General features: G+C 45.4%; 1 protein-coding gene and 1 long non-coding RNA gene across 4 annotated transcripts in view; one reads left to right on the plus strand and one right to left on the minus strand.

The window, feature by feature from the left end:
* Positions 1-199: 199 nt before the first annotated feature.
* LOC310849975 lies at positions 200-12,537 on the minus strand. Of its 3 annotated transcripts, none has more exons than XR_014567146.1 (3): positions 12,443-12,537; positions 5,181-5,329; positions 200-1,909 (listed from the first exon to the last, which is right to left on the minus strand). It is a non-coding gene; the product is annotated as an uncharacterized lncRNA (long non-coding RNA). The 3 variants fall into 3 exon arrangements; XR_014567147.1 differs by lacking the exon at positions 12,443-12,537 and adding an exon at positions 8,529-9,111; XR_014567148.1 differs by lacking the exon at positions 12,443-12,537 and adding an exon at positions 5,757-6,314.
* The window catches only part of CNKSR1 (connector enhancer of kinase suppressor of Ras 1), a 32,249-nt gene continuing 31,620 nt past the window's right edge, over positions 12,465-13,093 (plus strand). Inside the window, exon 1 of the mRNA XM_083750745.1 lies at positions 12,465-12,602. Coding sequence (XP_083606871.1) covers positions 12,551-12,602 — 52 coding nt within the window. The 5' untranslated portion in view covers positions 12,465-12,550. The remainder of the gene's footprint in view (positions 12,603-13,093) is intronic.

The following is a 13,093-nucleotide window of genomic DNA, read 5'->3' on the forward strand; positions in this document are numbered from 1 at the left end:
TAATCTGTTGTTTGTTTTTAACTGGTGAGGGGTGTGACTTGGGAGGGGAGGGGCCTGCACAGGGTCCCAGGGAGCACAGAGAGAGGTCTGAAGGTTCATATTTGACCCCTGGGGTTTCCCCACCCTTGCTTAAGGAAAGACTGGCTTTGGTCATGTAGCGAACAGCTGCTCCCAGGGTGCAAAAATGACACAGGGAACATTCTTTAAAACAGAGATTTATTGTACACAGTGCAACACGTTTATTCCTAGCATTGTTGGTATGAGACAGATGAATCGGCTAGTGTGGTGTTTGAGATCTAGCTGCCTTAGCAAGAGCCTAATCCAGAGAGGAACAAGGGCAGATTTTGGTGTTGAAGATTTAACGGGGGGCCATAGCTGAGTGGCAAAGCACCTGCTTTGTATGCAGGGTTCAAGCCCTGGTATCTTTAGCTTAAGGAGCAGTGGATAGCAGGTGATGAGAAAGGCCTCTGCCTGAGATTCTGGAGGGCCTCTGCCTGCCAAAGTAGACAAATACTGGGCAAAATGCAAAAAACACTATGACCAGGTAAACAGCAGCTTCCTGTGTTCTGTGGGTAAATTGGTCTGAAACTCCCTGAAGAAGGCAACAATTATCCTGTAAGAGGTGAAAGATTCACCTGCCTCACCTTTGCACCCTTTGAAACTCCTCGCCAACCCCAAACTATGGGTGCATTTTTTAAAACGGAAGGCTGAGCGCCTTTAAAAATCCCCCTCTCCTTAATTGCTCATGGGAAGGCATGATGTAGGTCACAGCTGTCTGGCCACATATTCCGTTACGTAACGGGCAGTCTGCAGTTCCTTTTGGTTTTCCCATGATGCACTGCTTTGCCCAAGTCAAATGGGAGGGAGCAGACAGCGAATGCACTCGTTCAACCGTCTGTAATACATTCGCTTGCTTTTTAATGCAGTGCATTATGCTCATCCGACTTTTTCTCCATGCCCCTCTACATACTGTGAGGGGATGGGCCTGGCCCTCCAGGAATAAACCCCTTTTCTTTGGGAATTGTGTAAGACTTTGATCTTAGTCTATAAAAGACCCACCTTTAAACCTCCATCTGTAACAAAGGATCCATATTTAATTTCTTACTGTAGATCTATGTCGTCTTTCTCCCTCTTTCCTATTCTCTCAAAACAAATGGGGGGAATCTTTTTTGACGCATGGGCCACATTCTCTTCTGGGCAAGCTCCCGAGGGCCACATGCTGGTGGTGGGCGGGGCGGGAGGCAGAAGTGGGCAGAGCTGCAAATGCAAATTTTAACTTTTGTACAGTATCTGCACACACCCCTCTACATCTTCCAAGGCAATATTGGACCCAACCAATGAGGTCAGTTCTTCAGCTTCCTTCCTGCATGGCCATCCTGGTTTAAATCCATTTCTGGGCTTTGAATGAGGATCAGATCCAGGGGTAATTTGGGGCAGGGGACTGCAACCCTGGTAGTGGCCCCCTGAAACTAGAATGAAGCAAGTTGGACAATAGCTGAGTTGACCAGGAGGATCCAGTAGGAGAGAATGAAACTAGCATGGCCGGAAGGGGCACTAGCAACACACCGTCTGTGAAAGAACAAGGAAAGTTGGCGCTGAGTTTTCTAATGTGAGCCACCCAGCCGGCGCATGCACAGGATACCTAAAGGATGCTGCTTGTGCTGCAGAGTGCATGCCAGGGTCTCTCTCCAACCTTGTTTCTTTTCTGTGCATTCCTGGAGTCCTCTTTGGCCCATGCAGCTGCCGCTCGGCAGCCCAAGGGTCAAGGTTCCGGATTTGGTTTGGTCTCTTCACTCATTTGCCGGGCGCTGTAATAGGAGAGGCTTAATCCCATAATGGCCAGCAGTAAAGCCAGGTGATTCATCAGCCGGTCTTGAGGTTCCGACTCCAGTCCACTGGCCAGTTGCATCTGTAGGGATGGGAAAGTTGAGGTGTAAATCTTTAGAACTGGGTTGGAGAACCTCCTTATACAGAGTCAGAGCCACTTGACTCATCCTGACTGGCAGTGGCTCTCCAGGGTTGTTGGGCATCAAAAGCGGTGCCCTCATGTCTGCTTGCAGGCTTCTGGTTGGCCACTGTAAGAACAGGATACTGAACTAGGTGAACTTTTGGTCTCATCTAGCAGGGCTCTTCTAATGCTGCAGGACTCCCAACCTCCTTCAGCATGACCAGTAATCAGGGATGATGGAAAATGTAGTCACCATTTTGAGAGCCATGGGTTCCCCATCGCTGCCTTAGAATGTCAAAAGCAAACCCGGCATTTGTGTAGTGCAAATCGGTCAAATTCATACTATGAATTACACCCCAACACCAAAATACAATGCTGTATTGCAAATTACACTTTTAGGCAGCGGGAGAGAGGTTTTTCAGGGTTTTTTGTTTTTGTTTTAACCCTCTACCTTTTTTAAATGATTGATGATAATAATTTGTTATTTATACCCCTGCCCATCTGGCCAGGCCTCCCCAGCCACTCTGGGTGGCTCCCAACAGAAAATTAAAAACATGTAAAACATCAAATATTAAAAACTTCCCTAAACAGGGCTGCCTTCAGATGTTTTCTAAAAGTCAGGTACAGTAGTTGTTTATTTCCTTGACATCGGATGGGAGAAACCACTCCAGTAGCTAACAATTGCTAAATCTCTTTTCAAGAACGAGCCTTTCTTTCTTTACTTTTACACTGTGTTTTGGCAAACTAGACCATACCTTCTGCATTGTGCACCGCCGGTTTAGACTTAAGACACACCCTCTCTCAACATCCCAGCAAACAGGGAACTTTGCTGAAGAGTTTGCCTCAGGGATTGTCATCTTGGTTAGTTGTACATCATTAACTTTGAAGTAGCTGATATTACACAGGCTGCTGGAGCAATTCTGTGTTAATTAAGTGATTAAAGCTGTTTCCTTATATGACACTCGGGGGAGAAATAGGGTTGCCTGTTTAATTTTGCAATGGACCTTGCCTGCAGGTCAAGCAAATCAGCCATGCTTGCCAGCCAGCCAGGTAGGTGGTGGAGGAGAGTGCACACACATTGTGAGTTCATGCGCATGCACACTACAGCCAAGAACCAGAAATTTACAGCATGATCCTTTATAGGTCTATCCGAAAGCAAGTCCCAGTGTGGCTTATTCCTAGGGGAGTGAGTACAGGATTGCAACCTTAATTTCTAGAAACCTGACGGAGGGAGGCAGAGATGAAATCTGAAAGCTGCCTGGCATGTTTGGCAGAGAGGTGGTAGTAGTGTGAGGTTTTTTTGTGTGTGTTTGTACTAATAACGCTTTAAAAAGGTATTCCCAGCAGTTCCCCAACTGTCTCGTGTACCAGGGACAGGTACCAAGTGTAGGATTAGCCAGTGGATCTATTCTTTTTTGGTGATGCTGAAAATCCCATTTGGGTACCCTAGAGTATGGTTAAACTAAGTGCAGTCTCCAACGCTGCAGGGCTTTGTGTGAACCAGCCAGCATCTCCTCACGTGGCTCCGCCACACGCAGCATCCTCCCCTGCCCAGAAACACACAGCTCTGTTCGGCAGGCAGTGTGATCTAAGAGATGCATGTTGCTAGCCAGCTCTTGTTCACGTGAGCTTGAAGTGTTAAACTGACAACCTGGTTTGAAGGCAGGTGCGCAGGTGTTAAGTTAATATTCATATTAACTTAATAAGAGTGCAAAGTTAATATTCAGGCTTTTAAAAAAATCTATGGAAGCTGGATGTCAGCAGATGTGCAACTGGGATTTAGGCTAAGGAAGGCCAATTTCTTAATGGGGGTGGAGAATAATGCTGCTTCCCCATTCACCCACACCACACGCTCATGTAGGAAGCCACCTTACACTGTTTCAAATCGCTGGTCCATCTAGATCAGTATTGTCTACACTAACTGGCAGCATCTCTCCAGGATTTCAGACGGGGTCTTTCCCAGGCCTACCTGGGGATCAAACCTGGGACCTTCAGCAGGCAAATAATGCACTCAACTGCTGAGCTAGTGCCCCCTCCCCTATACAGAGTCAAACCATTGGTTTACCTAGCTGTGCCTTTGCCTATAGTGGATTTCAAACAACAAACTTTCCCAGTCCTGCCTGGACACACCAGGGATCAAGCCTGGGACCTTCTGCTTGAAAAACAAATGTTCTGTGGCTGAGCTATGGCTCTTACATCTCTTGTTCCCCAAGGAAAAGTAGCTGGGAGATAGCAGGTTTTATACAATAAAACAGAACAGCCAGAGGTGATAAGGTTAAACAAGGTGTTCCCCAGCTCAAAGTGGCAGCAGCCTATGGTCACTTTTTGTCAGCTGCAAAACTAAAATGATCCTCACTGTTGATATGTATCTGTTGCTGTGAAACAAGTTCCATTGCAATCAATGAATTTCTGGTTAAGACAGAGATAAGACCTAGCTCGGAGAGCTGCAACCCTTCTAACTGCATCTTTATGTGAAAGTAAGCCCCACTGAACCTCAGTGTTAAGTGTTCCTTGGCTACTCAGTGGATGGATCATGGCAAGTTCTCAATGAATGCATCGACTGAAAAACTCAAGGCTCTCCAAAGGTTTAGTTGCAGCACGCCTTGAAATTGCTAGGAACTGGAAAGTGGTGAAACCACTTATCGACAAGAACTTGGCTTGATAGAGTCTGGCACTTGGCACTTGGTGAAAAGATGACCCAAGGGTGCAAACAGGTGTGGGGCAGAGTTAGCATTAACTGACAAACCATGGCTGCTAGCCTTCTATGCCCTCCTAAATGTTGTTGGACTCCAGATCCCATCAACTCCAACCAACATGGCCAATGGTCAGCAATGATGGGAGCTGGAATCCAGCAACAGCTGCAAGGCCACAGGTTCTCCACCTGAGATCTTAAGAGTTTCCCCATATTATTATTATTATTATTATTATTATTATTATTATTATTAGCCCACCCTTCACCCTAAGGATCCAGGGCAGGTTACATCAATTTAAAACACAACATTAATAAAATAATTGTAACTTAAAATCACAAAATGCAATCACAAAAAATAGGACGGGTCCTGCAAATATACATCGCAGGTGTCAAAAGGGCAGGGTAACAATTCATTCAGAGTCTAAAATTACCTAACCACACTACTGAATATGCTACTTTGGAACTGATAACTGATTCTGCTCAAGATCACAGACTTTAAAATATTCTAACACTCCGCAAGGTAAGAAGTATTGAGCTTACTTGTAGGAGGCGGAAGTACCCTGGGGTTAAACACTTCAGACGGAAGATCATAGCCCAGAGCAAGTGAGAGAAAGGATAGGTTGCTGTCACCTTTCCCCCCTCTGTTCCCTCCCTCGTAGCTTTGTACAGTTATTTTAAGTTGATTCAGGCTGTGGGAGGAAGGGGAAAGAGCTCGTTAGAACATGGTGACCAAGAACAGGAGGAGGAAGAAGAGGAAGAGGAGGAGGTTGCAGCAAACACCGACTGAAATTTTGTAGTGGAACTGTCTGTAGATCATGTCTACAGGTAGCCCAGTTGGCAATCAATGAGTTATCTTTGTGGAGTGCCCACCATTGCTAAGGGCTAACTGCACGGACTGTTTTAGAGTTAAGTAAATACAATTCACATTTCAGCCACATCAGTCGCCTACTGCAGGGCAACTCTCTGGGTCACAGCGGTGCACGGTGGAACATCGTCCTACATTCCCCCATTGCTCCCAACCATCTTCCCCATTCCTTAGCCTGCCCTGCTCCCATCCTGTTCATTTTTTACTCAGACGCAAGGGTGATATTCATAAGCATTCATCCCACCACTCACCAGCTTCTGGATCCCGTTCCTTGTGTGTCGTGTTCCAGCAGTACAGTTGGGCAAGTGTGCTATGGGAGCGCTTAAATATTGCCCTCCTCCCATCGCTGCCCGATGACGATCCCTTCCGCAGCCAGCCTCAGGAGCAGCTGTCACAAGAGATCAATGCTTGCTGCTCTGCCGACCGCACGCTATCCACATGTGAAGAGGAGTCGGCTTTGGTTGCGGCAAGAAAACTTGTGAGAGCTTTGTGCTGCTCGCACCATCCAAGGAGAACCAAGTTCCACCCCGATGCAGCAAAAATTTCAAAGCTGGCCTTTGTGTTTTCCTCTTCTAATTTTATTATTTTCAAAATCATGTGCATATATGTCTGAGAAACAAAGATAACCCAATAAACCCAATGGAGTTTTCCCTGGAGAACTCCCTAAAGTACATTATGGAAGTCAGCATTCCCATACATACACCAGGATTTATAACAGTATACAACTGTAAACCATGCTCTTATGTGATCTACAAGTTAGTAGAAACCTTTGGAACTGGTATTTGGTTTTCCAAACAAAATAAAGCTCTGCCATTCTCCAGGAAAGATGCCTTTGCGCTTCGTTCGATTAGATTAGATTAGATAAATTTATTGTCATTGTCCGTATATACACAGTATACACAACAACGAAAATCAAACACCCGAGACCAGGTCTCAGCTGGTGTGGCTACAATACTATAGTGGTACCTCTGGTTACGTACTTAAGTCGTTCCAGAGGTCCGTTCTTAACCTGAAACTGTTCTTAACTTGAGACACCACTTTAGCTAATGGAGCCTCCTGCTGCTGCCGCTGCGCCGCCATGCAATTTATGTTCTCATCCTGAAGCAAAGTTCTGAACCCGAGGTACTATTTCTGGGTTAGCGGAGTCTGAAACCTGAAGTGTCTGTAACATGAAGTGTCTTTAACTCAAGGTACCACTGTATTCCATAATGGCAATACGCCTTACGCCAAGTATTCAAAGTTTGCATCTTTTAAGTCTTTCCAAAATGTGGCTATAACCATACAACACAGGCTTTTGTACCTGTAGGCCTTACTAACAAAGGGTGCTTTCACAAGGTTGCCACCTAAAGCAGATGCATTGTGGGAAAGGTCAGTGAGTGTAAAGATGGGGAGGTGACCTAAAGATGCATCCATCGTCCTCTGAAATGTATTTTTTTCATTCCAACTTTTTAAAAACTGAATATAAAAGCATAAAAAGAGCCTTGGAGAATCAGGCCAAAGGCTCGTCTAGTCTAGCATCTTGTTCTCACAGTGACCAACCAAATGCCTATGGGAAGATGTTCCTTCAGGTATTGCGGTCCTGAGCTGTTTAAGGCTTTATACTGTAGGTCAAAACCAGCACTTTGAACAGCGCTGGGTTTAGGGTGGTATGGGCGGTTCCCCTGCACAGGGCATCGTGCTGAGGAGCGCAAAACAACAACAACAACAACAACCTACACTTATACAGATACCTGCTGAGAAGATCCATAAAAAAGCAACTATACCCAAAAAAATTGTTGTGAAAGTAAGAAATATGAGAAGGGGTTGCCAAATTTTGACCTCACACAGGGTGTCATAATCATATTACCAGAGTCTGTCTAGAAACTAATTGGAAGCCAGTGCAGTCGGGTCAAGATCCGTGCAATATGCTCATAATGCCTTGCCCCAGTGAGCAACCTTGTTAAGTTGTGGGCGAACATAGCAGACGACACAGTGATTCTTTCAAAGCAGCTCTTTATTTGTAAGCTGGAACAGAACTAACTGAGGGGCTCAGTCAGCCTGCTTATATAGAGCTCCAAAACAAGGTAACTGTTGCCATTTTCTAAAACTATCCAATCACTGAACGTCACTTTTCGATCCTTCATTTGCATACAAACTATCCAATCACTGAACGTCACTTTTCGATCCTTCATTTGCATAACTATCTACAGTGGCTGCTGGCCCAGGGTGAGAACTTCAGTACATAACAAACCTGACTACCAAATTCTGCATCAGCTGAAGTTTCTGAACCATCTTTAAAGGCAGCCCTACGTATAACATGAGGCAGTAATGTAACCTAGGGCATAGACAACAAGTGATGAATGTTCCTGTCCTGTCCATAACTACCCCCTGCTTCAAAAAAAAAATAAAAATGCAGAATTTTATAAGGTTGTTCAATTGTGGAACCTCTTCATTACAAGTAGCACGAGTTTTGGAGTGATAGTTCATCAGCATCAAATATTTAGCCAGTTATGCCTAGGCCCTACACTGTGAAATATTTTGAAACAACTAACTCCAGTCTACATACAGAGAGGAAACCCACCAGCTCCAATCAATGGACCAGCTGCAGATTACTTTGAGCCATACAGTTGCCTGAAATAAATCACAGGAGATTACCTTGATGCTCTGCTTCCTGTTAATCTGCTGGCCTCTGGACATCTTCCCCAAATAAGGTGGGGCAAAAGATAATTACTGGAATGATCTTGGAAGCATGGAGGCAACATCTGCCTTCTGTTATATTTACCCCCACTTCTCTGGGCAGTGAGCAGCCCAGGGTAGCAGTGATAGTGTTTAACTGTCTTTGGATGAGAGCTCTGAGGCAACCTCTGGTCTCTTGGCAATATTTGTTTCATGCACCAATGTACAAGCGGAGGGCACTGAAAGTGATCCCTAAAACAGGCTGCAGATCTGCCAGCCCCACATCAAATTTGACTGATTGGATGCTAGTCTATCAGGGCAAATGGGGCACTTCCCCACCGACCTGTCAGCCCTTAGCCAGCCCCCACCTGTCTGCCTCCTTAAAACCAGTCTAGAAGGTGCCCATTGCTTGCTCCGCCTTAGATGCAGTGTTGTCCTTGTAGAACTCAGCAAAGAAGAGGATAAGGGAAAAACTAGAAGCGGCTGGCTCTGCCTGTCACTGGCTCTGGCTCCACCTAATGTTTGTCTCCTTGCCTTCTATCCTGCCAGCCCTAATAGGCACTAGCCAGCACTGCCTGATGCTGCTCGACTCCAATTCCTATCAGTCTCAGCCAGAGATTGTGGGAGTTGTGGTCTAACAACAGCTGGTAGGTCATAGGTGCTCTTCCCCCGATTTCCTGCCCTTTGTGAAAAATTCCAGGGCTGTTTGCAAAATGTAAAAACCAGAAAAATACAGTGTGTGTGTGTGCCGTTTCTATCAGATTTTTCCAAACAGGACTATCGGTGTAGGCTGCCCCAAGGCAAATGTGTGGGCAGCTTCCTGAAAGTTGACAAATGAATGCTGATAGCCGATTCTGGCGCTTTGTCTTCTTGGGACTCTAATAAGGCAAGATGGTTGTCAGAAGAGATTACTCATCCAGACACCCATCCATGCCAGTCAGGGGGAAGAGAACAAATTGGTGTGAAAACAAAGAACAATAGGCTACAGCTTGGAGAAGGTTTAGGCTCAGAACTGTGGGGATGCTAGCAGTTCCCTAGAGAAGCTATGAAGGAGCACCAGGAAAAGGCTGTAGCTCAGTGGTCCCAGGTTCAATCGTAGAATCATCATCAAATACTCTGTGCCTCAAACCCTGGAGAGTCCGTGCCTGTCAGTGTAGGCAGTACTGAACTACATGGACCACTGATCTGAGTCAGTATCCATCTTCTATGGATTTGTTGACTGTCTCTTGGAATGTGCAAGCTTCATCTTCAGCTGTGCTCCACCTGTATATTTGTAAATAAAGACAAATATTGCAGAATGCTGATAAGATTGCAGCGACCTCCTGGCAAATGAAACCAGCTCCCCCCTGAAACTTCTCGCTCTTTGCAGAACTTGGTTTTTGTGTTTCACACTGGTGTTAGCTGTGGGATTGCATTTCCCCTGAGTGGAACTGCAAGGTGGTGTGATGAACAGCAATGCTGCTCATGCAATTTGATGTTGGAGCCTTTGCAAGAGAAGTTTCAAGAGAGTCTCAGAAGACACTTTGAATCCAACAGAGCATACAAAATTCTCTGAGAAACTTCACCTTCAGCCAGTTCACAATTCTCTGCCTTGACCTGCTTTCAAAAAATTATATTAATTCAAAAAGGACCATTCTGTTTCCAAGGGATATTGATTCAGTTTGCATTTAATTTGTACACTTCCCAAAACAACATGAGAACCAAAACACAGCCATCCTTTGAAATTCACACTTATTGTGCGATGCAGTTCTCCAAGCAATGTTAACAAAAATGTACATATTAAGGGGGAATGTGCCCATAATTCTTTGAGGGAAAGAATGTGCTTTGAATGTGTTTTGAAGGCATACCGTGTACTTGTGAGTCTCAGCACCTGGTATTCAGGGGCATGTGCCTCTTCTGACAGTGGAGGTAGAAAACAGTTGTTGTGGCTACTAGCCATTGATAGCCTGACCCTTCATGAATTTGCTAATCCTCCTGAAAGCAATCCAGCAACTCAACTTTGACACAGAAATTATTGAAGAATTATTCCATGATGTAATAGCATAGATACGTAGCTATGCAAGCAGTGATGTCTTCAGTGCTGAGTAGATCTCTGGCATTCTTTGTCTGCTGATTTATCTCCCTCTAGTGGTGATTAGAGCTCATCTTCACACCAGCATTGAATAGTTTGAAGATCATTATTTGATCATGTGCAGGTTTCTTTCTTTCCTTATTTTAAAATTCTACTCTGTAGGCATTGGCAGCTCTGAAATTATTGCCGCAACATATTTTTGTAACAAAGGGGTGTGGGTGGCGCTGTGGTCTAAACCACAGAGCCTAGGGCTTGCCGATCAGAAGATCGGTGGTTTGAATCCCCGCAACAGGGTGAGCTCCCGTTGCTTGGTCCCAACTCCTGACCACCTAGCAGTTCGAAAGCACATTGAAGTGCAAGTAGATAAATAGGTACTGGTGGGAAGGTAAACGGAGTTTCCGTGTGCTGCTCTGGTTTGCCAGTGGCTTAGTCATGCTGGCCACATGACCTGGAAGCTGTCTGCGGACAAACGCCGGGTCCCTCAGCCAGTAAAGCGAGATGAGCGTCGCAACCCCAGAGTCATCCGTGACTGGACCTAATGGTCAGGGGTACCTTTACCTTTACCTATTTTTGTAACATAACTTTCAGATTTCAAGAGTTTGCATCCAAGTGATTAAAATCCTCAGATTACCCTGATTTTAAGATGAACATGCCATAATGTAAAATCACCACTGCAATTTCAGCTCTGTAGTATTTACAAACACAATGAATACTTCTGGATTTTGTTTGCGTTGAGCTCAGGGATGGGAAGCCTTCGAGGGCTGTATCTTATCACCTGGTTTTATACTTGGTTATCTCTTCTAACATAACCAAAGAACAGGAGCTGCTGCTGCTGTCCCCTCCACATCTGCTGCCTGGAACAGTTGCCTCACCTTGCCTAATGGCAGAGCCAGTCCTGCCTGGTTAGGATTAGCAAACTGGAGTGCTACTGCTTAGCAGTAAAGGCATAGAGAAATTACCTGAGAACATGCAAACCCTAGACTTGAAATCTGACTTTGGAAAAGCATCTGACTTGGTATAAAGGCAACTTCCTGTATTCCTTCCCAGGAAGATATGCAGGTAGGAGCTGGCTTGACTGTCTGTGGTTAATGGTCACCAGCCACAGGTTTTGTCTCCAGTTCACTGATGTGCCCGACACTATTCCTTTACCATTTTCCATGTGAGAAATGAATGAAATAAATGCCCATGGAGAGCAGTGGGGTACAATATGAATGTTGATAGTGCTGTGGAAAATAAATGATTTTTTAAAAAAATTATTGTCTGACACCAACATTACAATCTTTGCTATTTGACCAGGAATTTTAGATAGAATTTTAGGCAGTATTGCTTCTTCATTTTTTTTTTTTTTAGACCCAATGTGGTATGGTGCTTAGGACTTGTGAGGCCAAGCTTCAAATCCCAACTCAGCCATGAAACTCACTGGGTGACTTTGGACTAGTCACAGTCTCTTAGCCTAGCCTACCTCACAGGGTTGTTTTGAGAATAAAAATGGAGAGGAGAACCATACCTTGAACACCTTGCAGGAAATACAGGATATAAATGAAAACAAGTAAAAAAATTCTCCCATTTTATGTGTTTAGATTTTTGTTTTTCATTTTCTGCTTTTTTATGTTGTGTGCATTGTTTCAGTTTTGCACCCAGCCCTGAAGTCTTCTGATGAAGGGCGGTTCAGCAATATTTTCAATACCATCAATCACTCGCCAGGGCCTACTGAGCCAATTGTGCAAATAATAAATGGCACACCTCTTTGTGCAGAAAGACCCTACGCAGCCCTTTTCTTCAGTGTGTTTACTGAAAAGATATATCCCCGCATATTTTAGGTGGACTTGCCCTCCCATAAGCGTGTATAAGACTGCAGGTTTACCTTTCCAGGCAAACTTCAGAGTGATAAATGCACTATCCCTTTAAGGAAGTTAGACAAGGCGGTGAAACTGGTTTGTGTGGCATCCTGTTGAATCAGACGCTCGAAATTGGGGAGGGAGTGTGTGCCTTCTCAGCAGCTGCCAAAAGGTTATCAGCACCCAAGGACTGGAGAATGAGAGCTTCTTTGAACGGGGGTGAACTGCCCCCTCTACCTTTCCCAATTCCCCAAAGGGGGACAGCTGGACAACATTGACTAACTGCCTTAGAGAATCCTGCGTTTTAGAGAAGGCGGGCTTTACTGCCGAGTGACAAGTGGGCGGACCAACCAGAAACCCAGCTGGGAGTTACCTGCTGGAACCTGCAGGTGCGTCTTGAGTTTCATCCGTGATTTCCCTGGAACGGAAACATATTCCTCGAATAGGAGTGCCCAGAAGGGACTAAGCCAGGGCTTGGAACATGGATCCCATCTCCACCTGGAATACTAAGATGGTGGTGGCCTGGATGAGAGGTGAGAGGGAGAGCGGAACTTTTGGGGAATCTTTTACACCTAAATCAGACAGGTGTGTGTTGCTGGGAGGGTGCTATTCCTCCTTCGTGGGATTCGAGGCTGGCCCATACTCGAGGAACTGGTAGGAACCAGGAGGTGTAAATCTGAGCTAAAACTGCAACTATGATAGAGATGGCAGGAGTGAATAAGAGCCGACCTCTTTGCCCACAGGAATGAAGCACATTCCTGCTCCGGGCAGGCCCTTCTTACCTGGCCGGGCGGTTACTACGTGTTCAATGGAGTGGGAGGAGAAGCCACTCCCCCAAACAGTGTTGTGATTGCCATAACATGCCCGATTTTTCCATGTGTTGACTGTGGAGAGGAAAGGAAAGGATGTGGAGGTGGCTGTCGGACATGACTTTCTCCTCCTCCTTTGCCCACTTCTGGCTTCTTAACACAGGGCAGCTCTCTTTTCAAATTTGCAGACCTGGGAGAGCAAGGAAACCAGTGCC

This window comes from Podarcis gaigeae, assembly GCF_964106915.1.
Source record: "Podarcis gaigeae genome assembly, chromosome: 8".
NCBI classification, from domain to species: Eukaryota; Metazoa; Chordata; class Lepidosauria; order Squamata; family Lacertidae; genus Podarcis; species Podarcis gaigeae.